Consider the following 25223-nt stretch of genomic DNA (forward strand, 5'->3'; position numbering starts at 1 on the left):
AAACAAACAAAAAACCCACAGCCCTCTCCCATTAAGTGGGCACCACATACTTCTGGGTTCTGCGCAGCTTGGGTTTGCTGATGGTTTCGAAACAGCAGTCTGGCACATGAGGATATGAGGCGCACAGAGAATACAGACGTTTGATGGACAGTGTTGGCTGGGGGTGGTGAGCCGACCTTCCTGCACCTGTGTGAGCCTCTGTTGAGAACGACAGGTCCTCTAACTTGCTTGAGAAAGTTCTTCCCCTCACAGGAGTGCCCAGCAGCTTGGGTTTTAGTTGAGCCCAGGTACCATGAATGAAGATTAGTCACATGTGGAATTCTGGTGTACAGAACAGTGGAAGATTGTATTGTCTGACTCTTCTAGTATGGAGTGCTTACAGCAGTTAAATTCAGAGGTGTAGAGTGGCAGCTGCCGGGGAGCCTGGGGGAGGGGGCGTGGACAGTGAAGGGTCATCGGCTGTAGAGTCTCAGTTTTGCAAGTGAGTTAACAGCCTGGAGATTGTATTACACAGCAGTGGGAAGATACTTAACAATACAGAGGTGACTTAAACGAAGCCACCAGCATTAGCAACTGTTCTTGTTGCTACAGCCAAATATGTAAGAAGAAGCAGTTTAAGGCAGGATAGACTTATTTCTGCCTCACAATCCATCTTGGTGGGGGAAGGGCTGGCGGAAGGAGCTTGAAGTGACAGATCACATTGCACGTTCAGTCAGGAAGCCGAGGGGGGAGGGGCGTGAACGCTGATGCTCAGCTTGTCGGTTAATTCACCCACAGCACAGTGTTACCTACAGTTAAGGAAAGTCTTCCCACCTCACAGGCATTATCCAGAGGCCTGTCTCCTAGGTAACGCTAGATCCCATCAGGCTGATTACATCAACCATCCTATGACCCAGGCATGGATGTGGGGATACAGTGATAAGCACACACCTAGTAAGATGTGGCCCATAACTCATGCTGGTCATAACTCAAGTGTGGTAAGACAAGGAGGGGTATGTTTGCTCAGGTTTGTCCCCAGGTGGCCCTCTCACTTCTCCTCTGACAGCTTAGCAGCCACCTAGGTCTCGCAGCCATATGGGGCCATCTGTGATGTATCCTCGCCCGTCACTGTGACTCAGAGCTGTGTCCCAGAGGCCTACCATTCCTGTGCAGCTGCATGAAGGCCTTTTTTTGTTTTTTGTTTTTTTCTACCTTCCGTGGCCTCTGGGTAAAGCCTGTGAGTTCAGGTTGTCCTCTGGTCAGCAGGATCTGATGGTTTTTCGCTAGCACTGGGAAAGAGGAAGAGGGGGCCTTGGGTGGGGATACTGCGGACAGTGGGCAAGCGGAGTAAAGAGACGCTGCTTCCTGCCTTAGTCCACTACCCTGGCAACGTGGGTCTCCATACAGCACTTCACTTCATTTCTTGCTTTTCTTACTTCTTCATTTCCTTCATTTCTTATAAGGAGGGCAAAGGGCTGAGGAGATACTTAAATTGATAAGGTACTTGTCACGCAAGCACCCACATAGAGAAAGGCTGTGCTCTGGGCAGGCAGAGGCAGGCAGATCCCCACAGCTCCTTTAGCAAGTTCCAGGCCAGTGAGAGATTTTTGACCAAAAATAAAGCGAATGGGGTTGGGCTATACATGCTCTAAAGATCTTCTGAGCATGCTGTCTTGCTAAATCCGGTCAAACCCGGCAGCCTCTCCAACACACTCTATCTTGGAAATGTGATGTGCCTATGGTTCTGTCAGGACTTCCGGGGTTGAGCTAACCTCACATCTGCTGCTGGGCCCCAGAGAGGTGGGTAATGGCTCCGAGAGCATTGAGTGTTATGGAGAGGCCCAGAGGCTGAGTCTAAACTAGACAAGGTAGGCCCTCAGGCCACCTGACAGGAGAGGGCCCCTTAGAGAGGCTTGAGCTCTGCTGAGCAGGAAGGAGAGTGGCCAGCTTGCGGGATTAGAGCAGCTTCCTGGGGTGGGGGGTGGGGGTGGGGGTGGGGGGCAGAATCGAGCTCAGTCTAAATGAAGAGAAAGATTAAAACCAAAGCATTCATTAGCACTTCCAGGAAGAGGAAAGAGCACAGTTGTTGTACACAAGAGTCAATGGCATGGAGTCAACTTGGGAAGAACCCGGTGGAGAATTCTGCTACCCTGGTGAAGTGAGGTGCTCCATAGCCTTCTCCCTGGCTGCTCTAGGGCCACTCGCTTGCAAGGTGCCCAGCCCCACGTAAACCTGCTTAGTAGCCAGTGCTAGCAATTTCAGACTTAGTGCTTGAAAATTGGGTGGCCCAGCTTTTCCTGTGTAGTCTCAAGTTCTTTTGCCTAATTGTTTTCTTCACTGGCAATTTTAGCTGTCACCCCTGCCCCCCCACCCCCACCCCACCTCCTAAATGAACATTGACAGGTCTCGATTTCCACAACCAATTCTGGGGTTTCCAAAAGCAGCATGGCACTCGGTTCCTTTACACACTTGGCTCAAGCTAGTATAGGACAGCTCTTCTTTCTTTGGGGAAAAAAAAAATGTTTGCGTACACACATGCATGACCGTGTGTGGCAGCGCATGTGCTTTTCCCGTGCACCTATAAGGGACACACAACTGGGTTCCTTCCATTGCCACACCTGGCTTTTGGGGTTGGCATGGGAGATCTGACCTTGGGTTCTCAAGCATGAGTAGCAAGGGCTTTATCTACCGCGCCATCTCCCCAAGTCCTGAAGTAGCACTTCTGAGCACAAGTTAGAAATTGATGAAATAACAGGCTATAGCCAGCACTATAGGAGTTCAAGTGGAAAACTTGAAACCACTCAGCCCCATAAGCAGGTGTCTCCGATTGGGTGAGGGAAGTGTGGTCCCTCATGTTGCCCAAACAGACGCCAAGCTGGGATGGGTGGACGCCCCGCCCCCCACCCCCCACCTGATTCCATCTCCTCTTGACTGCCTTCAAATTCCCTTCATCATTCCCATCGCTGACCCGGCTCACGGGGTTTTCAGATTCTATTCACAGCCATCCATTACTATTTCCAAATATTGCCAAGGTCTGGGGCATAATGGGTACATTATGGGTGCTTGCCCCAAGTGACTGGCAGCTCCATGACCTTTCTTTCCAGCCACAAATGAAAGGGGACTTACAAGACATGTGCGCGCCTGACTAATGCACACACTCTTGGTGAAAAAAAAAAAAACAGGATAAATTACAGAGAATGGCAACGTAATGATTACAGAAAGGTATATGAGGCAGAACCCATTAGCGAGCTGCATTTTGTTCAAAACTGAGAGACTGGCAGGCGGAATAACACGTCTTTGTGCTGGGACCCACTCAGCCATAGCCATGAGTAATAATGCAGCGGTGGGGGGGGGGGGGAATCTGTGCACAGTTCCCCCCTTTTGTGCCTATTTTCATAAGCTAATAACTCAAGCATGGAAATTGGTTCAGGCCGAACACTGGTGGCAGAAGCTGGGCAAATGGCATAGGAAACAGCTCTTGTTGTTGTTGTTGTTGTTACTTAATTTAGATCGATGGTTCTTAAGTGAAGAGGAGAGCCAGTGTCACCGTGGGTTTTCCCTAGTGGTGTGTTCTTCTTGAACCTGAGACTGTTTGGATTTTTTTGTTGCACCGGGTTCACTTTTAATGACAGCGGAGAGCATTTCTCCTATTCTTACGGGTCTTCCTTTCTGTTTGGTGCAGGCAGGATTGCAGCAGGGGCAAGGGTTGAGTCAAACCTTGGAAACCATGTCATCCTGCACCCAGAAGCCTCCCGTGCCACCAGCGAGCCAAAGGACCGGTGAGCAGCGGCTGTTCTGGACAAAACGGGGAGGGCCCCCACTGTGGGTTCCGGTTGATTTCTTCAGCAAAAGGAGCAAGAGACACCAAGAAGGCGGTCGCTCCTATGAGTGGGGAGGGACTAGGTTTCATAGGGGACTTTTCTTTGGTTGAGACATCAGATCTTCAAGGGGGGGGGCGGGGAAAGCATTCAGACTAGCTCAATAAACACCCTGGTACCCACATCCCCAAAATAGATGGCCACTTTTATGTGTTACAGTGGTTCTGCCAACTTTGAAAACTACAAACCCAGCTGAGACACAGCTCACAAGCACCGAACCCTATCTTTAGTTTCATAGCCTGGTAAAATGAGGGGCAGAAGAGAAAGGGACCCCCCAGGTTGGTAGCATTCAGCACCTTTCTCATCCTCCAGGAACAGGATCCCCAGAAAGTGACTCTCAGGCTAGCTAGCACCAGTTATTATCCTACGGTGCAGATGGTGTGCTGAGTCCCAGCACCCAGGTGTGAGAATAAGGCTCTGTCTCCCTTATCCTGGGCCCGGGGTGGAGAAGTCAGTGCAGAGGACAATGCCCCAGGCAGCCCTAGCCCAGCTCCAGGGTGGGTGTGGATAACATGTGCAGGTCTTGAAGGAAAAACCAGCCAGGCAGGGAGGCAGGGCACAGAAATAAATAATACATTCTCCACAGGGTGCATTTTAATGTGCAGCTCGGCTGAGGCTCATTGAAAAGAACAACAAAGTGCTCTTGTACCAATTTGCCACCTTGTAAGGACAATTTAATAATGTTTATTTTGTTACTAGAAAATTGCTTCATTTGTGAATCTTTAGTAATACTCATCTCCAGGGACAACTCTGTCTTCTGAGTCCCCATCTCCCCTCCCCTCCCCTCCCCTCCCCTCCCCTTCCCTCCTCGCCTCTCCTCTCCTCTCTTCTCTCTCCTCCTCCCCCTCCTCCTCCTTGTCCCTCAGTTTCAAGAAAACTTTGAAGAAAAGGAGAACTGCCCTCCTGAACTAGGCGTCTTGAGTCAGTTAAGCCCATTCTGGAGTTTGACCAGGCCCAGTAGATCCATGCGCTGGCTGAGGCCGCCATGAGCCTGTGTCCTGCTCCATTAGCTAGAATCCCAGCCAGCCAAGGTTAAACATTCTCACTTATGCAGTGGAGCTCTGGGCTTCCACGGAGCTTCTAGGCTGACAGCTCTGTTTATGAACTGACAGCCCACTTAAACACAATAATAATAAAAGAAGGCCCTCACAGGCCTGGGTGTTCAGGCTGTCCTGTGGGAACCAGGACAGTAAAAGTGCAAAACACTTCCTCAAGACTTTCACCCCTTTCAGCCCCACCTGGAGAATGTTTACTTGTTGCTTCCATAGACAAAAACCTCAGGGCTCCCAACACAGGTCATTGGCTTCTCACTAATACAGCATCTTTCTCGGCCTCACTGGACCCCCTTCCCCCACCTGTGGCCAGAGGTTTGGTCCTCTGAGAACTGTCTGGAGTGGTGGCTTAGTCTGTGCCTTGCATTTTCAACCTCTGCTTCAGTTAGACACAGTGCTACTTTCCCCAGCACTGAAAGGAAAGGAAGGACAGAGAACTGAGCATTTAATGGTTTAGTAGATTATTTTTAAACTGGAGCCCCCGCTGCTGCCTGGAACAGCAGGGCTTGCTCTTGACAGAGGCAGAAGAAGACAGCTGGTGTCACAGAGGCCCTGGGGAGAGGGGACTGGGAAAGTGGATCAATGGGGCATGGCAGGCAGAATTGAGACAGATTCTCTAGTGAGGATTTGAACAGACTTTGTTAGTTCTGAACCCCACTGGTCTGGAGAACAACTCCTCTGCTCTGGTCCGGGCTGGTGCTTGGTCCAAATGCTGGATTTGTCCCCCCACAGCCCCCCCCCCATCCCACGAGTGCATTTATGGCGTCTCATCGTGGTTGTCAATATGTATTCAGCTTTCATCTTCACTGACACTTTTTTTTTAAAGATCACATTCAGTGTGTGTGTGTGTGTGTGTGTGTGTGTGTGTGTGCCACTATATGCTCGTGGATGTCAGAGGAAAACTTTGAGGAGTTAGTTCTCTGAAGTGGGTTGGACCCTGAGAAATTTAGCTCAGGTGTTCAGACTTGGCAGCAAATGCCTTTCCTCACTGGGCCTTCTCACTGGCCCATATTTTCTATTTTTGACACTACTGTAAATGGGTTGCCTAGATTTTTTTTTAAATCTATAAGCTAATGTGTTTTATTAAATTTGGGGACACTTGAGCCATTATTTCATTGTGTAATTTTTATTCTGTTCCCCTTCCTTCCTGTTTCAGAACTCCAGTACCCTAAGAGGTAGATATTGGTTATAGCCCCATAGGTTTCTGGGGCCCCGTCCACTCCCCAACCCCAGCCTATCTTTCGTTCAGTTTATTCCCTATTGTGCTATCACCCCATTCATTAGTTTTCCCCTCTTTTCCTTATATTTAGCCATCAGAGGTGTTAAGTTGCTCCCCCAAACTCCTGATGTCTGTGTGTGTGTATAGTTTTGTTTATGGCATTTTCAGACCTTAGGTTTCCATGTTTCTCCTATTTTTGAAATTTGTTTCACAAATACAAGAGTACTGTCATTGTTCTTTGCAACATTCTTGCGACAGATGCTTTAAAATTAAAATGCTTGTCAGATGGGGCCGGGTATGGTGGTGCACCACACCTTTTATGTACACCTTTGATCCCAGCACTAAGGGAGGCAGAGGGAGGAGGATCTCTGAGTTTCTGGCCAGCCTGGTCTACAGAGTGAGTTCTACGACAGCCAAGGCTACACAGAGAAACCCTGTCTTGAAGAAAAAAGTTTGTCAGATAATATTGCATTCCAGTATTAGAATTTATTGTCCTCCCTGCCCCGCCCCCATTCAGTTTAAAATATCCCTGGATTTTTAGCACAAGTATTTTCCATCAAAATCTTGATATTTGGGGATCTTATATTTTTGTCTTCCATCTTAGCTGGCTTCCTTACAGAGCTCACCCAGGAGACATTGGAGAGTGAAGACCAACTCGTTATTGCCAGGTAAGGGCAGAAGGCCAGGTAAGGGCGGAAGACCAGGTTCTCCTGCAGTTTCTGTTGATACCCAAAGAGAAAGGCTACCGGTTGCTGGTAGGTCAGAAGCGCAGGCTCCCTGACGTTGTCTGTCTACCTGCCCCCAGGGAAGCCTGTTGCCCTTGGACATGGATGTAAAGTCTCATCTCTCTAGTCAGTTTTCTTCAACACGAACTTGGTGAGGGTGGGCGAGCAGAGAAGTTCCCAGGGAGATAGTGGGACGCTAGGCTTCCCAGTTAGCCTTTGCTCACGGGGGGGGGGGGGGGGGGGGGGGGAGCTTACGTGTTTTCTGTAGTGGAGGCTGGAGTGGAAGTTACTGCCTCAGGCCCTCTGTTCTTGTAGGACGCCCCTTTCTACATTCTTAAAGTAGGTTTGCCCTGGCAGTCTCCTTAGTCACCTTCTTCAGGCCCGTGCCTGTTACGTGTGAGACAAAATGAACAGAGAGAATGTGTGTAGGAATGCTGAGTGAGTGTATCAACTGTCAACAAAGCGCTGTTTAGCCCATCAGCTGGGCAGGACAGGAAGTGGGAGGCGGGACTTCCTGGAGGAGGAGAAAGTTGGGACTTGATGAGGACCAGCCCATGGGTCATAGTGGCAAGTGCTTGGAATATATGTATGTTACAAGGTTTAGAGTAGTTTGTTTAGTTTACGAGTAGATTAGAATCAGTTTAGACTCTGCCCGGCGAAGTGCTGGCAGCTTTAATGTACATTTCAGACTCCCTGTGTCAGTTATTTGCTTTGTAGGCCGAACGGATACAAATTACTGTAACAAGAATGTCTGCCATGCTGGTCCTCTGTCCCCAGGTTGCTAGTCAGCCTGTCATCTCTCCTCCTTCCAAGCTTTTTGTATTTTCCCTGCATAATAATATGCACACTTTTTAGTGATGCTCCGCAGGAAGAAGGGACAAGAACGTCTCCAACTTCCTGAAAGTGGAAGTTGTCACCTTTCTTATGGATACTTGTCAAATAAGTCCTTCTCACTTGATCTCTGCCTCCAAACACCTCTTAAGGCAAATATTGTTTTTCTTTAAATAAAAACAAACAAGCAAGCAAGCCTAGATTAGCTTTACCTGCTCTACATTGTCGTGTGATGAACGGAAGTAGGAACTGTGCCCTCATCTCTGCCTGGGCCTTTCTTTCTGTGTGCTGTGTTTGGGGTCTATTCACATTTCACAATTCATCCCTTTCAATTGCTGAGTATTTGTCCATTGACTCTTACAGGTTACAGTCCATTGTTGAAGGAGGTCAGGACAGAAACAGGTGTTTGAAGCAGAAACCCTAAAGAATTGTTGTTGTTAGCAGGCTTGTTCTGCGTCATGCATCATTAGCTTTCTCACACAGTGCAGGAGCACTGGCCCAGGGGATGATGACACCCACAGTAGGCTGGGATCTCTTACATGAGTTAACAAGACATTCCCCATATAGGCACGGTCTCAGGACAATCTGATCCAGGCAGTCCCTCAACTAAGACTCCCTTTGCAGGCTGTGCCAAGGTGACAATTAAAACTAGTAGGGTTGGAGTTGGCTCGGTATTTAAAAGCACTTGTTGCTCTTGTAGAGAACTTGGTTCAATTCCTAGCACCCACATGGCTGCTCTTAACTGTCTGTTGCTACAGTTCCAGGAGATACGATGTTCTCTTCTGACTTCTGCAGGCACCAGGCAGGCAAGTGGTGCACACACATGTAGGGCAAAACACCCAAACTTATAAGATAACTAAATCTAGGAAGAAAGATGAAAGGAAGGAAAAATTTAGAGCTACCTAAAACACAAGTTGAGCTTGTAAAATGTTTTCTTCATTTTTTTTTCTCCTTAACCTCAGTCTCTGTTTAGTGAACCTAGTCTCTGAATTATGAGTCATTTCAGGATGATTATCAGTAGGTTTTTTTTTCAGCCAACAAGTGGTGAAAGACAATAATATAAACAAGGAATAGACACATGACATCAGTTAGCAACACCTGTTACAAAGGTTAAATAAAGCTAGGTGAACTGATAGGTTGGGAAGGCGTCTAGGAGTGATGAACAGAAGACAGACCATTAGGAGAAGGACTGGGAGGCGACTTGGAGAATGCTGGGTTTCAAGACGACACAGGGTTTTTTTTTTTCCCTGTAAAACTTTATCTTTATACAACGTATCTTGGGGTGGTTTACGCACCACCTGTGAAAGGTGGGCAGCCCCCGAGGCCCAGCGAAAGAGCCTCTGACCATGGCTGCATGGGGAGTCTCACTGTCTGCTTTCAGGGATATGCCTTCTCCATCAGTGCCCCCACATCCTGCACTTTCTCCAGCCCCCTTCCCTCCAAAGCCCATCTTCAGCATCATCCCCACCAGGAGGGGCAGTAGAGTTAGAAACACACAGCCACATGTGGTCCCTAGAGCTTCAGGTCTGTGTGCTGTGTGCCAAATCTCTTGGGGTCAGGGAGTCTTGGGTGTTACCCTTCTATCACTGTCAAAGCCGGGTGCTGGCCAGATCAGTCCCCGTGTCTTCTGAGCCAAATCACTTTTGTCACCACATCCTCACTAGAGCTGTGGTCGCGTGCAAACCCAGACCTGGTCATTCTGTAGGTTTTACCCCACTTAACTTTTTACAGTACTGAGGACCAAGGAGCTACACGTCCCTGTCCTCTTTACTTTTCTTCCTGAGACAGGTGCTCACTGAGTTCCATGGTTAACCTTGAACTCACTCTGTAGCCCAAGCAAACCTTGAGCTTAATATGATCCTCCTGCCTCAGCTCCGCGCCCCCGCCCCCCCTCCCCCAACCCAGTAGGTGTGATTTCAGGACTGAGACACCAGGCCTGGCTGAATTCATTTAATTCTTACCGCAGCCCCGTGGGAGTGTGCTCTCTGCTTCTAGATGGGGGCACTGGTGATTTAGAGAGACTGAACAGGTGACTCACAGTTGGTAAGAGGGGAACACAGAATGGCAAGTAGATCTGTGTGGCTCTGTTGCCCTTGCTTTTCCCCTTTCCTTTTCTCTATAGGGTTTATTTGCTCGGTTTTGAATGGAGAGGAGGAACGTCCTCTGGGGATCAGAGTTTGAAGAGGTCTGAAGAAGATTCTAGAATCAGTCTTAGACAGTCCAGTGTCAGTTCTGGGATGTTTAGCTTTGGGAGAAGGCGTGGGGGTCAGGGTGGAAGGAAGACACTGGTCATGGTAGCTGCTTGGATTCTGGAGCTAGGAAAGCCTGGGCTCAAATCCAGACTCTACCGACACTGAGAACGTAGGCATGCTGTTAGAACCCTTTACACTCCACATTTACAAAATGGTGACCAACATCCCCCTGGAGATTTGCTGAGTACACCAAGATGAAGTGTGCAAAGTGGTTAGACGCCAGCAGGCCTGCAGCAAGTGCCTCAGCTGCACTGGCTGCTGTTTTCACTCACTGTTGTTCTGGAAAGCAGTGACCCAGGGAAGCCCAGACACTGTGAGAACAATGCCTTCAAGGGCCAGAGGTGGCCAGGAACTGCCAGGGCTGCTGCCTTGCTCAGGACCACTCCCCCCCCCCCCCCCCCCCCCGCAGGAGGATGCTGGTGTAAGGGACCCAGCTTCCTGTATCAGTGGGACTGGGTGACCCGTGGGGTGCCTTCCAACCTGCAGAGGTCAATTTGCTTCTTTGCTTCTGTAGCTGCCCTCCGGCAGCTACGGGGGAGGGAGAAGCAGCTGGGGCTGGCGCTCAGCCACCCCAGCTGTCGTCTTCGGTAACGTGTTTATCTCCTCCAGAGAGATAGAGAAGGCCAAGCAAAGAGGTGTGCGGGAGGCTGGACTTGACAGTGGCTTGCCAGCTCAGATGAGCTCGCTGTGGACATCAGGCAAGGGTCCCGTCACCATGGGTTGTGGCACCCTCTACATGCTCTGTACCAACAAGAGCCCGATTGCAAACTTATTATAAACAGATTACATTTCATATCCTAATGTGGCTGCTGGCTACCTGCCCATGAATTGTAGCCTCCAGGAAAGAAACAATTCAGTGAGCTGAGTGTTCTGCACTTTGACTCTTCATACGTTTCTTAAGGCTTCTCCCAGGTCCCTCTCGTGACTCTCCCCCTCTCTCCTTCCTTTCAGAAAGCTGTCTCTCCTCTGGGCTTAACCAGAAATGCTGGAAGCTGCTCTCTGCCCAGCCAAAGCCAATGAGTGTCATACCCCCAAACCCCGTGCCCCCTCTCCCGCCCCCGGACACTGAACCAGGATTCAGCTCAAACCAAATGCCCACAGCATCCCAGCAACAACGGAAAGCTGTCTCTATGTCCACTGAGGGGTCTGCCACATGCCCCACTGGTGACACCTCTGCTCCAGACTGCAGCTCAGATAGCCACTCTGGGCACCCAGATGTTTGGTCTTACACAGCAGGCCTCTGTTTTTCTCCTGGTCTTTCTTTGTCTAAAAGTTGGAGGACTGGGTCCATTCTCAGAACAGGATTCTAGGCAGAGCAGGAGTGACTCAAGCAGCCACGGGGTGCTCTCTTTTGCTTGGGGTTCAAGGATGTGCACACTTGTTAACACTTAACACATTCACATGTGAGCACTTAGACATGCTTATATACGCATTTGTAAGTGTGAAAACATACATGAATAGGCGCGAGTATGCATGTGCACGTGCGCGCAAGCACGCGCACACACACACACATACACACACACCACGAACAGGCACACACAAAGTCCCAGTGGACACAGCATGCTCACAGGCTCACAGGAACCATTTCAGGCCCTAGCATTTGTTAGTAGTTCATCTTTATTTTCATTCATTCTTTCTTTCCTTTTTTCAAAAAAATATAGTTGTTGCTCCTCTTTTAAACTTTTTAAATTAATTAATTAGTTTGTTTGTTTTATGTATATTAGTGTTTTGCTTGCATGTATGTCTGTGTGAGAATGTTGGATTCCCTGGAACTGGAGTTATACACAGGTGTTAGCTACATGTGGGTGCTGGGAGTTGAACCCACGTTCTCTGAAAGAGCAGTCAGTGCTCTTAACCACTGAGCCTTCTTTCCAGCCCTTCATCTCTGCCCCCCCCCCTTTTTTTTTCTTTTTGAGACAGAGTCTCATTATGTAGCCACGGCTCTACTGGAACTCTCTAAAGAACTACTCATACGCTCTGAAAACCTTCTGCATCTGCCTCTTCAATGCTGGGGTTAAAAGCGTGAAGGTCAACTGACTAGCTCATCTTTAAAAAAGTCTGAGTGACTGTTTAGGATGAATGTTTGAATACTTGGTCCCTATTTGGTGGAACTGTCTGGGAAGGATTAGGAGGTGTGGCCTTGTTGGAGGGCATGTGCTATAGGAAGTGGGCTTTGTGGATCCCAAAAGCACACCATTTCCAGAGTGGTTTCTGCCTCCTGTTTTCAGATCAAGATGTGAGCTCTCAGCTCTTCCTGCTGCTCCGCTCCAGGACTGCAGACTCTAGTCCTGTAGAGTCCTGTAAGCCCAGAGAGAAGCTTTCTTCTACCAGCTGCTTTGGTCGTGGTGGCTTGTCAGAGCAACAGCAAAGTGACTGAGGCGCTACATCCGTGTGTTTCTGTCATTGACTGACATGCATCTAGAGCAGTGGTTCTCAACCTTCCTAATGCTGTAACCCTTTAACATAGTTCCTCCTGGTGTGGTGACCCCAACCATAACATTATTTTCTTTGATGCTTCATAACTGTAATTTTTCTATTGCTATGAATCATAATGTAAATATCTGATATGCAGGATATCTGATATGTGACCCCAAAGGGGTTGTGAGCCACAGGCTGAGAACTGAACTGCTTGACTAGAGGGTAGATTTGGGAGTGTCCAGGCTCCTGGGCCTCTCCTTTTTTTTTTTTTTTTTGGTTTTTCAAGACAAGGTCTCTCTGTGTAGCCTTGACTGTCCTGGACTCACTTTGTAGACCAGGCTGGCCTCGATCTCACAGCAATCCAGCTGCCTCTGCTGGGATTAAAGGTGTGTGCCACCATTGCCCAGCTGGGCCTCTCCTTTTCATAATGAACTATACAGAGACACACAAATGGTTACAGGGATGGAGACAGTTTATTAAAATGTAGACACAGGAGGCCTGGAGGTGTGCCATGTCTCCCCTGTGGCCCAGCTCCAAGACAGAAGATCGAGAAGACCTGAGGTGAGATCTCTGCCCATCTTTTATGGGTCGTTAGTGTAGTGTGGTCCTCTCTCAGGTAAGGCAGTGGGCTTTTCAGAGCATGCTGTCCTGGCTAAGCAAAGCTCAGGTAGACAAAAAGGCTGCCATCTTTCCCCACAGCCTTTTGTAAGCTGTCTCTGGAATTTCCTTCTGTGCTGTTTTCCTGCCTCCTGGCTGCTCAGTCCTCTGCAGAGCAGCACAGACTCTCAGCTTGGGCCTGCCTGACCACCACCCGCCTCCTGGCAGGGTTCAGAGGAAGGCAGACAGGGAAGGAGCAACCAGTAACCGGCTGGCTAGTGCCAGACCAGGAAAGCCAGTGCCTGAGCCCAGGGGCAAGGGAATTCACTGTTGACACCCACAGGCAGCTGGCCAGGCCCCTGACAGCCACACTGCCACCTCCTTTACAAGATGACAGCTGGACGCTTGGTCAGCCAACCCCCTCCGTGAAACCCGGAATGGCTCTGTTCTTCATTCTAGACTTTTGCTGGAGGAACCAAAGAGGGTGTGCCAAGCCCATCCTGCTTGGGGCTTGGCACACAGCAGTCACCCACAAGCGCTCTGAGTCCAAAGGCAGACCAGCAGCTGAGTGTCTCGGTGCTATAACAGAGCACAAAGCCACAATGGCTGGTCAGAACTGTCAGGGCCACAGTGGGTTCATGCTCACTGGGGTCATGGTGGGGAAGCCTCTATTGGTGCCGTTTTCAGAATGGGGCAGGAAAGAAAAACGGTGGGCGGTTTATTTTTAACCTGAACCTAGAATGAGGTGACCCTGAGCTGTGAAAAGGGCCCTGGCCATAAACGCATTCACCATCAATTAACGCCTCCAAGTCCTGAGCCTGGCCAGCAGCTGGCACACTTGGGTTTGTCAACTTTTAACACCACGCTCTGCTCTGCTTCCCCCCTAAGAGGATGTAAGTAAGCGGAAAGGTTGCTAATGTGTACTTAGTTCATACAGAGCCGAGGTGTGGCTCCGGGACAGCATAGAGGGAACTTCTCCATTGTGCCCTACCCCTTGGGCACTCACCAAGCAATGTGACCTGCCAGAACTCTAAAGTGGATGGCGTGTGCTCCAATGTAGAATCTGCCCACTGCTGAGGGGGAAAAAAAAGGACATGGGTTTTTTATTTTACAAATTTAACTGTATTTTAATAGATAACCTATACACATTGTATAGCAAAGATCCAAGCTAATGTGCAGAGAAGGGCCCTTTCTGCCTGTGTCTGTTGTTTTGAGATACTTTTATGTGCGTTGTATGTATGCGTGACATGGGGGAAGCGGCTCGTGTGACACAACATGCCGGAGGACATCTCTGTGGCCAGGGGACATCTCTGTGGCCAGAGGACATCTCTGTGGTGGTGTTTCTCCCCTTCCACCTTCAAGTGAGCTTTGGGAGCTCAAACTCAGGTCACCAGGTTTTTGTGGCAAGTACCTTTAGCTAATGAGCCACCTTGCCGGCCCCTGCCTCTGCCTCTCCACTGCTGTCGTACTGCCCAGGATCCAATGGAGCTATTTTTGACACACACACACACACACACACACACACACGCACACGCACACGCACACGCACACGCACACGCACACACACAAGGTAGGACACTTCAGTTCATTGCATGAAGAGCTGTGTGCCTCGCCACTGTTTATTTAACCAGTTGCAGACTGTCAGACTTTCGGGGCTGTGTTTAGTCTTCAGTGAATACAAGCGATGCTGCCTAAAAAGCTTTGTGGGTGCACGCGGCTCACACCTGCTTGAGCAGGCCTTTCTGTGAGCTCTCAGAGGCTGGACTCTCAGGTAGGGGATAAGCCTTAGGAGTTTTGATAGATGCAGTCAAATCATGCTCTACCATAATTGCTCTATTTTACAAGCAAGCAATAGGAGGAAGGATGCAGTTTCTGGACATATTTTGGATACAGTACATGAGAAAAAAAATCGACAGTCCTGAAGTGATGTTTTGGGGTAGATTTCAGTTGCTTCCCCCCCCCCCCCTTCCATTCTGTGGTGCAAAGCATCTCTTCAAAGGCATACGACACTGTATTTCAGTCTGCACACCTCAGGTACCAGGGCGGCTGAGTGGTCTAAGGTAACAGACTTAATCGTCACATCTGGTCAGTGCTACTCTTTGCCCAGCTTTGTATGGGATACTTAGGCTGCTGTTGTTTAATTGATTGATTTCTGGAAGCCACGGATTTTGCCGCTTTGTCTGAGATACTGATCTTAAGCAACTTTTGCAGGTGATTTTTGTGTGTGTTTCTGGTAGGTTTGGCCACCATCAGGATGGTGATGAGTACCCTTTCAGTGTCAACTTGAGTGCGTTTTAGAATGTCTCTGAAGGTGTTTCCAGAGAAGTTTAACTTAGGAAGGCAGACCCACCCTGCATGTAGGTGGCATCATCCCATGCACTGGGATTCCGGATTGACTAAAAAGAGGAAAGGAGAAAGGGCCATGCGGGCACCTTTCCTGCTATCTGTCTCCTGATTTGTTTACACTCAGGAGCCGCAGCTGTCTGTGTGACTTTTGCCTTTTCTTCCCGCCATGAAGGACTCCGCCTTCTCAAGCCCTGAGCTACACTGGACCTTCATCTAGCGCCTTTCTGAGGTAGATCTCTCTGAACACAGTCTCTCCATCATAGCTGTCTGGCTAGGCAGCTTGTCCCTGGGGTTCCTCTGTGTCTGCCTACTGAGTGCTGAAGTTACAGACAGGCTACCACACCCCCTGACATAGCTGTGGGTGCCTGGGACCTGAGCTCTGTTCCTCACATAGTAGGTGAGCCGTCTTGACAGCCCAAAGTTTCACTTTTTAAAATGCAATCGATTTAATCAGTTTTTTTTCTCGTTTCTGTTTTGCATCTATGTTTGTACATTTAAAACTATTCCTCCCTACAAAGCAGAAAGCCATATTTTCTTCTTCTAGTTATCTCTGTTTCATTTTTCACATTTATGTGTTTGATCCATGTCAGCTTTATTTGTCTATAGAATGCACTTTGTATTCTTTTTGGCCCTGTTGTCCCACCACCAATTACCAAATAGTCTGTCTCTCCTCGTTGACTCCAAATAACACGTTGGTCTTGCTCCTTGAATGTGTTAACCTCTACTCTCCACTCTGGGTTTTCTCCTCTGCTTTTGATGAATTACATGTAATCACCAGGCTCAGAACCCTAGCCTGGGAAATGACATTCTTATATACGGTTTAATGTGTGGGGATTGCTTCTCACTTCAGAAATACTGTGTACTAAGCTTTTCATTTTATCATATTTTTAAGAAGCGAAAGATTTATATTTCAGAGAGAGAGAGAGAGAGAGAGAGAGAGAGAGAGAGTCACACAGTTGGGTACAGGTGTCAGCAGAGGCCAGGAGGAAGCATCAGATCGTCCCCAGCACTGGAGTCACAGGAAGTTGTAAGCTACCTGCAACTGGGAACTGAATCCTGGTCCTCTGGAAGAGCAGCGTTCACTCTTGACTTCTGCGCCTTCTCTGCAGTTCTGCTGATCTGTCACGGGTTTCTGCTGATCTGTCACGTTTTAAACCCTGCTTCTCCTCATCTGCTCCCAAATGACTAGTCCCTGCAGCTTTGAAGATAAGCATTCCTGCCGCCTGCCCTACATGCAAATATTCCAACAAACAACGTAACACAGAAGGATGACAGAAAGGAGGAAGGACAAGGGACCTTAAGTCTCACACAGCAGTAGACGTCACTAAGGTAGGGTGTTGTCTGTTGATATCCCCTGGACAGATGCCTTGAATCTCCTCTGAGGACCCAAGTCCATGCTGGTTTTCTTCCTCGTGGTCTTGTATGGGAGAGGCAGGAGATTTGAAGGCTGAATCAGGCCTCTCTGGAACCTGACACCCATCCGATATGTGTGGACAGGTGCCACAGCCCCTGAAGAGCCACATCTGGTCCAGGCTGATGTAATCATGTCCTTGTACTACTTCAGGCAGCATGGAGCTTCCAGCAGCTTCCATCCTCCCCCAAAGAAGAAATTCACCTACCTGTAAGTCCACCATTATTGACAACTACCATAAAGAAAGAAATTTAACAATGGGCTTTTCCCTCCTCTTTATGTAAGGCTAGGGCCAGGGACATGGCTAGCTGATAGTGTGCTTGCCTAACCTGCAAGACACTAGATTCAACCCCTTGGACTATATAAGCTAAGCGTGGCAGCGTACACACACCCGTGATCCTAGAACTGGGGCAATGAAGGCAGGAGGATTAGAAATTTAAGGTTACTGTTGGCTTCATAGAAAGTTCTGGACCAGCCTCAGTTATGCGAGACCCCTGTCTCAAGAGCAAAAATTAATTAATTAATTAATTATTAAATTCAAATGTAAAAGATGCTTTTCATTTTACAAACGTATTGGGATCAATTGTGTGTGACTACACAGAAAGTTCCTTGAAGCATGTCCCTCAGAAGCAGAAGCTACGGCTCTCTTCAGTGAATGGGCAGGGAAACTACTGGTGAATAAGGCCCCAAACTTGATGCCACAGCTAGTACAGGAACATAGGGAGTCCGGCCCAGCATGTGTAACAAAAGTTCCCGCCTACACTGTGGTCCTTGTCTCTGAACACTTGTGCTTACTATGGTCTCACCCTTAGCTACAATGTGGCTATGGCTCAGCCAGCCCCCAGTGGTTCAAGTCCTAGAAGTTTGACTTAGCAGAGCTGTGCCGAGGGAGTGGGGTCTTTAAGGGGTGGAGCCTAGTGGGAGGCAGTTTGGGATGCTGAGCACTCCAGCTCCATCTTTATTCTCACAGGACTGTGTCAGCTCTCCTGGGACTGGATCAGTCCTTGAAAGAACAGTTGCTAGGTGGGAACCTGGCCCCTTCTTTGAACCTCTTTGCCGTGCCAGCTCACCAGAGCCAGCGCTGATGCCCTGCTAGTCAGCAGTCAGAGCTGTGAACTAAATAGCACTCCTTTCTGTAGAAAGTACTCTACCTCCACTATTGTGTGATGGTAACAAAAAAAGAGTGTGGAAGCCACTCTGGGAGACACACGGTGTCTTACTGTTTTTATTTCATGTTTTTGGTTGTTTATGAGTTCAAAGATCTTTCCACGTTTTATAAATTGTTTGTCTTGAATTTCCTGCTGTCTTTTTCCATTTTTCTACGCCAGTTGGGTGTGGTGGTGCACGTCTTTAATCACAGCACTCAGGGAGGCAGAGGCAGGCAGATCTTTGTGAGTTCAAGGCCAGCCTGGTCTACAAAGTGCATCTAAGACAGCCAAGGCTACACAGAGAAATTTTGTCTTAAAAGCAGAACAAAAGAAAACAAAAAGACTTATGCCCCATTACTGAATGCCATCAAGTCCATGACACTTAAATCACTGGATGTGTTCTGTTCTCAGGGCCAGACAATCGCTCTAAACTCTCACTGAACGCTTCTGTATAACTGTTCCTGCCAAGCAGAGAGTGCTTGGTGCCTGGATTCCCATCTTGCAGTATAACTCCCATTTACACCCTCAGGTGCCAGAAAATTCCACCTGAGCCCTGACTCCTAGCCCCGAGAGCATGCTGGTGTCTTTGCTTTTACAGAGTCATTGTTCAATCTGAGTTTTTTTCACCAAGGCAGCTGCCCAACTGGCCATGCCTGAACCAGTACACTTCTGTTGGTTGATTTTTAAATTCTCAGTATTTTTCTTTAAAAAATGTTACAACTGAATATTTTTTGGTGTTGGTTTGGATTTCCTGTTTCATCCTGTTGTTTTGTTTTGGCTTGGTTTAGTTTTTCGAGACAGGGTTTCTCTGTGTTTCCTTGGCTGTCCTGGGCTCCCTTTTTAAACCAGCTTGGCTTCAAACTCACAGAGATCCACCTACCTCTGCCTCCTGAGTGCTGGGGTCACAGGTATGTGTCACCACCCCAGCTGCTTTCCACATTTTTATTTCAGGTCTTCGAACATGAAGTTCACAATGAGAAAGCTGAGGCTCAGGGTGGTGGGGTGACTTGACCAACGTCACAAGACTACAGTAGGGAGATGAGGTCAAGGCCATAAGGGTCTGTGCTTCTAACACCAGGCCACATGACCAGAGCAGGGTCTCAGCTGATAGATGACAGCACGAGTGTGAAGTCACATACCTGACTCACATGACCCTAGCAATACCACCAGCCCACGCGCTTCCCCAAGGACACCAGCAAAGCTAGGCTGGGAAGATGGAGGTCCCTAATGGAGATTTAACAGTCTCCATCGCACGATTTCAAAGTGTTCAGCGTTCTATCCGGGCATCTGTTTTCAATCAGTTGGGAATCTTTTTTTTTTTAAATCAAATTTCATCAAGTCCATATTTGTCCGTTTAAAAAGGGAGAGTATTTTGAAGAACTTTATTCACTGCCTTGATGAAATTGATGCGATCAACCTTAATCACTCATTTATGCCCTGCTTAATTAACCTGTTATAGGAGATTCACATTCGAATGAACCAAACCAATATGGATCACTATGTTCTTCCTGAAATGCTTTCAATCCCTGTGCCTGATAAGTATAGAAGAGTCCAAGAATTCCCATCAAGCCATCTACTTTTTACAAAACTCACACAATTTTTGCAGTTTTGACAATTTTTTTTTCCGGGAGTGGACTTCCCACTGTTTAATTATTTTATACCTAACAACAAGCCTTCTAGAGGCTTTCATCTGTGGCTAGGCTGGTCACTTACTGTCCTTCCCAGGAACTGAGGATCACCTTCCTCATTTCCCATCCCCTGTGTTTCTAGTTTGCGTGTGTGTACGTGTGTGTGTGTGTGTGTGTGTGTGTGTGTTATGTATATGTACGTGTGCATGGCTCCTCCACGCAGGTCTGTGGAAGCCGAGGAAGGCATTCGGTGTCCTTTTCTGCCAAGCTCCATCTAATTCACTTGAGACAGGGCTCACAGAACCTGGAACTCGCTGTCCTCCAGGGCTGCAGCCCCCAGGGGACCCCACTCCTTCTCCCACAATGCTAGAGGCATGCTGTGCACCCCTCGTGCCCCTATCTTTATGTGGGTGCTAGGGATTCAAGCTCAGCTGTTCATGCTTCTACAGCAACACCCCATCCCCAGTCCTCTGCGCCTTTTTTTTTTTTTTGAGTCAGGGCTAGAATTTATAACCTCTACCTCAGTCTCTATGGTAGCTGAGACCAGTTAAGTCCAATACCACTCATGTCTGTCTCTCCAGTCCTCCTCCTCCTCCTCCTCCTCCTCCTCCTCCTCCTCCTCCTCCTCCTTCTTATGATTCTTTAACTAGGCAAGGAGGAAGCTAAATTGCAATTGTGTATCTCTGGCTCTTTTTTGTCAAGCATTTGCATATGCAAAGCCCTGTTCCTTTTGGTCTACCGGCCAACCAGCTTTAGAAACCTTCTGGGACTGAGATCTTGTCTTGAGTCTGTGCACTCCACCCCCTCACGCCACCACCCCCATTTACTTTTTGGGATAGAAGCTAAGATTCATAATCTTCTTGAAAAAAGAAAAAAGAAGAAGAACCTCTGCCTTGGAGGATGTTCTAAAGCACGTCTAAAGACCCGCTGGCTATCGGCACAGCTGAGCTCAGAGCAGTTACATCAGCAGGACTTCTTCTGCCTGCCGAGCTCTGAAGCTGCTTCTCACAGAAGTCAGAGGTGTAGGCTAGCCCAGGCCCCAGAGTGGCAAAGCTGTGATGAGGAGAGAACCCAGAGTATGAGCCTGCTGTCTCACTCTGAGAACTGCACTATGACTAACTGAATGGGGGAGACTTGCTTTCGCAAAGAGGAGCCTTCCCCGCCATGCCTGTTGCTCCTGGAGGGACACCTGTTCCCTTCTGGCTGAGACCCAGGCAGCCCTTTTACACGCAGTGCCTGACCGACCTGACCAGAGCAGCTGTGGGAGAGCCCTGAGCACTGCCCTGTCCCAGCCTGTACTTCAGCCTGAGCATTCTTGACTCTTGTCTGTCCCCCTTCACGGTCTAAGAGCCGGTAATTAATTGGTTTTGACCTTACCCTTTAACACTAACCCAGCCATCCAGATGGGTTATCCACACCTGCTGACTGACCTTGGGGGTCACCCATCCACTCTGCCCAGCTGCCCTCCTGGACTGAATTTTATGTTTGCTTGCCTTTCTCAACAGATTCTTGTCTGGGCACTTACTATAGTTGTACACGACAGCCTCGAACCCCCCGCCCCCCCCCCCATGCCAGGCATCACTCTTTCAATAACCTGTAACCCACAGCTTTTCCTCTTCCTTAGTCTGACATACTTTCAAAACACTGCTTCTCCCACTGGGCCCAGGGACGGTAATCTAGGTGCCTTGTCCTTCAGTGAAAGTGGGGATGTGTCTGTGCACAGAGTGCCCTCCTTGCCTCGGTAATCCTGAGCTTAGTGGTATGGTAAAGCATGACAACAGTGGCGAATGCTGTCCTGGGCTGGATTTGACTCTCCAGCTTGGAATCCAGATTCCCCCTTGACCCCAGGGATTCCTCCAAGGAGCCTCTCATGCTCCCCTCTGAGCTGTTCCTTTTGCTCACAAGAACTTCAGCTATTGCTCTCCGGCAAAGGCTCTACCATTCTACCATTGCGGGGGTTTTTGTTTGTTTGTTTGTTTGTTTGTTTTTTGATTTATTGGGGCCTTCTGCACTCTTTGCTCTGAAGTTGCCATCTGAACAGCTCTCCGGTCACCCTGGCTAGTCTTCTGCAGCATCCTCCTCTCAGATGTTGGCTGCTACACCCTGCTTCCTGGCAGGACCCTGCTGTTCTGGGGGGTGGGGGGTGGATCTGGGCTGTGCCCCAGGAGACAAAATTCCCAACTCTGACTCCATCCTCACGCCCAGATGTTCCTCCATTGACTTCCTCTCTCTTCTTTTCCAAAGCCATGGAACATCTCTGAGGGAGAGAAGAAACCAGGACATCTGTCGCACTCCTTCCTCCCATCTCCTCCCCACAACTCCTCAGCAAGCACAAGTACGGGCATGGACAGCACACTCTCCCAGCTTGGAGGGAGCCCCAGAATCCTCGCGGGCCTTCGCTATCAGCTCTGATCATCATTTGGTTGTGACTAACGTAGTTGTCACACCTAGGCTCCAGTGCCCTTTGGAGCTCAACACTTTACTGTTCTCTAAGCACCCCGCCGCTCACGTTCCAAGCTGAGAGCCTAGCCACACCTACAGCAGCGTGTTCAAAACCCCACATGGAGCAGAGCAGATTTGGGGATAGAATCCAGGCCTTTCCTACTGGTCTCTTTTTAAGCTGGAAGCAGGTCTCCTGTGAGGTCTGACGAGGAGTGCCTCCCTCTCAGCTGAGTGCATCCAGGACTCGGCTATCCATACCGAACTGGGGCCCGGATAAGCAGACAGGGTCTGAAGGCAGAAGGAGGAGCCAGCACACTGGGCGGGAACCCTGGAGACGCGGCAGAGCCAAGGGAATGCCAGAAGGGGCGCGTGTAGGAGCTGCTCCTGCGCCTGGGGGTGGAAGGACGTTTCGTGGGGCCAGGGAAAAGGGGTCCATTCCCAGGATAGCCTGAGTAAAGGGACAGTGTCTTGTTGTTTTATTAAAAGCCAGTTGCTGGCTGGATACACACTCTGCCTGCTGAGTGGGCAGGGGCCCAATATCGCTGTGGGCAATTTGGAGCCAGTTCTGGGAGCTGACATCAAACCAGAAAATATATTTTTTTCTGATGTAGAGTCTCTCTCTCCCTCTCCCTCTCTCTGTCTCTCTCTCTCTGTCTCTCTCTCTCTCTGTCTCTCTCTCTGTGTCTCTGTCTCTCTCTGTCTCTCTCTCTCTGATTCTCTCTTATTCTTGAGCTTGATTCCACTGTGTGTGGTGTGTGTATGTGGGGCGTGGCCTTATGTACCCTTGCTGGGGGTTTGCCAAATGACTCCCTTCTTCTCTTCTTGTCCTTTTCTCCCCTTTACGGCGGGGCACCCCAACTCCACCCTGGCCCTTGACCTCCTCAGTCCCCACCCCCAAGGAGCAGAAAAAGGCCAGACTATGAGCTGAGGTGTTTACTGAGACACTGGGGAAGGGAGGAGAGGGAAGGGGGGGGGGGGGAAGGGAGGGGAGGGGAGGGGAGGGGAGGGGACACAGCCTTGTTTATATCTTCTAAGCTTTCACACTGCCAAACTCATCCATTCCAAGCCTCCATTTGTAGGTTAAAGAAAAGTAAAAGGAGACGTGTTTCAAAAGAAGCCAGGAGGAAAGCTGTTTCCTTTACCAACTAATTTTCATTTATTATTAATGTTAGGTTTGCTTAAGTTAAGGGAAGGTAAAATGGCCTTTTGCATGTTTTTATAGAAGTTTATTTTCTTCCTCCACTGTGTTGGGAGTCAGGAAGGCAAGGAGAAATTTCAGAATAAGATGGAAGACATTCATCTCCGTAGTTGATGTTGTGTCTTTCTGGGAATTCGGAGACTGGGTGAATTTTGTGTGAACTCCTGTAGCCACATTTCCTGCTAAGGCTTTAAGGACCCTGAGTCTCGCAACCCTGCTGCGCCTTAAGTTACCTGTATTGCTTCCACTTTTACCAAAATAAAGTAAAATGACAATTCAAGGTGCTTATCCAGTTTTTTAAACTAAAAAAAAAAAAAAAAAGAAAGAAAGAAAAGAAAAGGTTTATTATACTATTTGGTTATCTGAGGTGATTTATTTCATTCTTTGATAAGGTTAAAGGAAATTGCTCCTATATAAAATAGAATATGGTAATTTATTGGTGTCTTTTTTTACCCTGCTTTCAAGCAATAAGCTTTGAATGAAGAGCCAGAGGAGGACATAAATGTTTTTAAATAAATAAAAAAAAAATCAAATATATAGCTCACAGTGATAAAGGGATTTCAGGACAAGGGAAACATAAAGTGAACCTTAAAATACCTTATTTCTAGTTGAAAGCAAGAAGGTCCATGGTGTATGGGTGTGTGTGCACATGTGTGCGTGTGCGCATGCGCATGAGTGTGCATGTCTGTGTGTGTAGGCGTATAGTTGCAATAACAGAAGTTGTACTTTATTATGCTGAGGGTCATCACACAAGGCTCATACTCTAAATCCAAGCTACGGTCCTAGGCCCATCTCCCCAAGGCTGCTCACCGGTGCTGCACATTTTAGCTGAAGGTCAGGTCCAGTCTCTAACAGAAGTCTCTGAGTCGAGGGTCGGGAAACTGGGCGGGTGAGACTCCCCAGCATCAGGGTGGATCATGGTGGCGTCTCTCCAGATGTGCAGAGCAGAACATTGCTTTTGTTCTCTGCTCATGCACTGTGCAGTGGGCATCATGGGGTTCTGGTTATCAGGGGCAGCCCTGGGTGTAGTGGGGACCCTGACATGTCCAAAAGGCATTTTTTAACTATGCTTATTATACTTCATATTTGAACATTCAATTTGTTTTAAGGGGGCCAGGGAGATGGCTCAGTGGTTAAAAGGGCCTGATGCCAAGACCGATGGCCTGAATTGGGTGAGTGTGTGTGTGTGTGTGTGTGTGTGTGTGTGCTCATGTGTACATATTTTTATGTAATACATCTCATCATATAAATCATTATACTTATATAAACCTAAATCAGATAAGCACATAGCTTTTTTATATACATATCAACACTTTATAGACTGACTTAAGTCAACTTCATGGAAGTTCTTAAATTGGGACAAGTAACACAGGGCACACAAAAAAAGAAAAAAAAAATAGTGTGACACGTTGAATCCAGACCACCTTTTCTAAACTTTGTCTGTGAGGTTTAAAAATGTTCAACAAATTTGATTTTTCCCTATTCTCTAGTTAAGAAAAAGAGAAGATTACATGTGGTGAGGGAGCACATAAGAGGCAGAACTGTCCCCCCACCCCCTTGCAGTGGGGGATGGGGCTCTATCAGCGGGCAGAGTGTGTTTTTCTAGTATGTCTTTGCTGGTTGATTTAAACCACTAACTCCAAGTTTTTAATATAGCACTTTCCGTGAGTCACTGGGCGGAAAGCCCATCCCAAGGCGGGCAAGAGTCCAAGACAGACACAAGCAGAATCCAGCTTTGAGAAGACTCTGTTAGCACAGCTAAACATTCATAATTAAGAAAGCTCTGGCCACTCCAAGATTGCCTCCTCTTAGATAAAATAAGGGAGACGTTATTGAAGAGTGGGGCAAGGGAAGGGGAGAGCTCAGAGAAAACGCTGACAAGTGGGGACAGCAACAATAAACTTTCTGTCCAGGAGAGGAGTGGTAATCTGCTTAGCTCTTCAAAAGGAATCCAGCATCCCGTTGACTCAACGCACGGCAGGTGCACAGAAATGCATGCGATGGGCCCCTTCTAAGAAAGCAGGAGATGAACTTCGGATCATGGGAGGCCCCAGTGATCACATATTCTTTCTGCGCCAGAAATCACTCAGGGAATAAAA

At 48.4% G+C, this 25223-nt stretch overlaps 1 protein-coding gene across 1 annotated transcript; it reads left to right on the forward strand.

The window, feature by feature from the left end:
- The first annotated feature begins 448 nt into the window (after positions 1 to 448).
- On the forward strand, positions 449 to 22872 carry LOC311594833 (uncharacterized protein). Its single transcript, XM_084776900.1, has 4 exons — positions 449 to 481; positions 3662 to 3758; positions 6733 to 6796; positions 21729 to 22872. The coding sequence occupies exons 2-4, from the start codon at positions 3707 to 3709 to the stop codon at positions 22003 to 22005; spliced, it is 393 nt and encodes a 130-aa protein (XP_084633026.1). The 5' UTR covers positions 449 to 481; positions 3662 to 3706; the 3' UTR covers positions 22006 to 22872.
- Positions 22873 to 25223: the final 2351 nt, after the last annotated feature.

This window comes from Acomys minous (assembly GCF_964271855.1).
Source record: "Acomys minous genome assembly, chromosome: 3".
Taxonomy (NCBI): Eukaryota; Metazoa; Chordata; class Mammalia; order Rodentia; family Muridae; genus Acomys; species Acomys minous.

Coding starts and splice junctions, on each gene's coding strand:
- LOC311594833 (XM_084776900.1), top strand. CDS start 3,707: ATGTCATCCTGCACCCAGAAGCCTCCCGTGCCACCAGCGAGCCAAAGG. Junction 3,759..6,732: donor ACCAGCGAGCCAAAGGACCG/GTGAGCAGCGGC, acceptor CTTCCATCTTAG/CTGGCTTCCTTACAGAGCTC. Junction 6,797..21,728: donor GACCAACTCGTTATTGCCAG/GTAAGGGCAGAA, acceptor TCTTTTCCAAAG/CCATGGAACATCTCTGAGGG.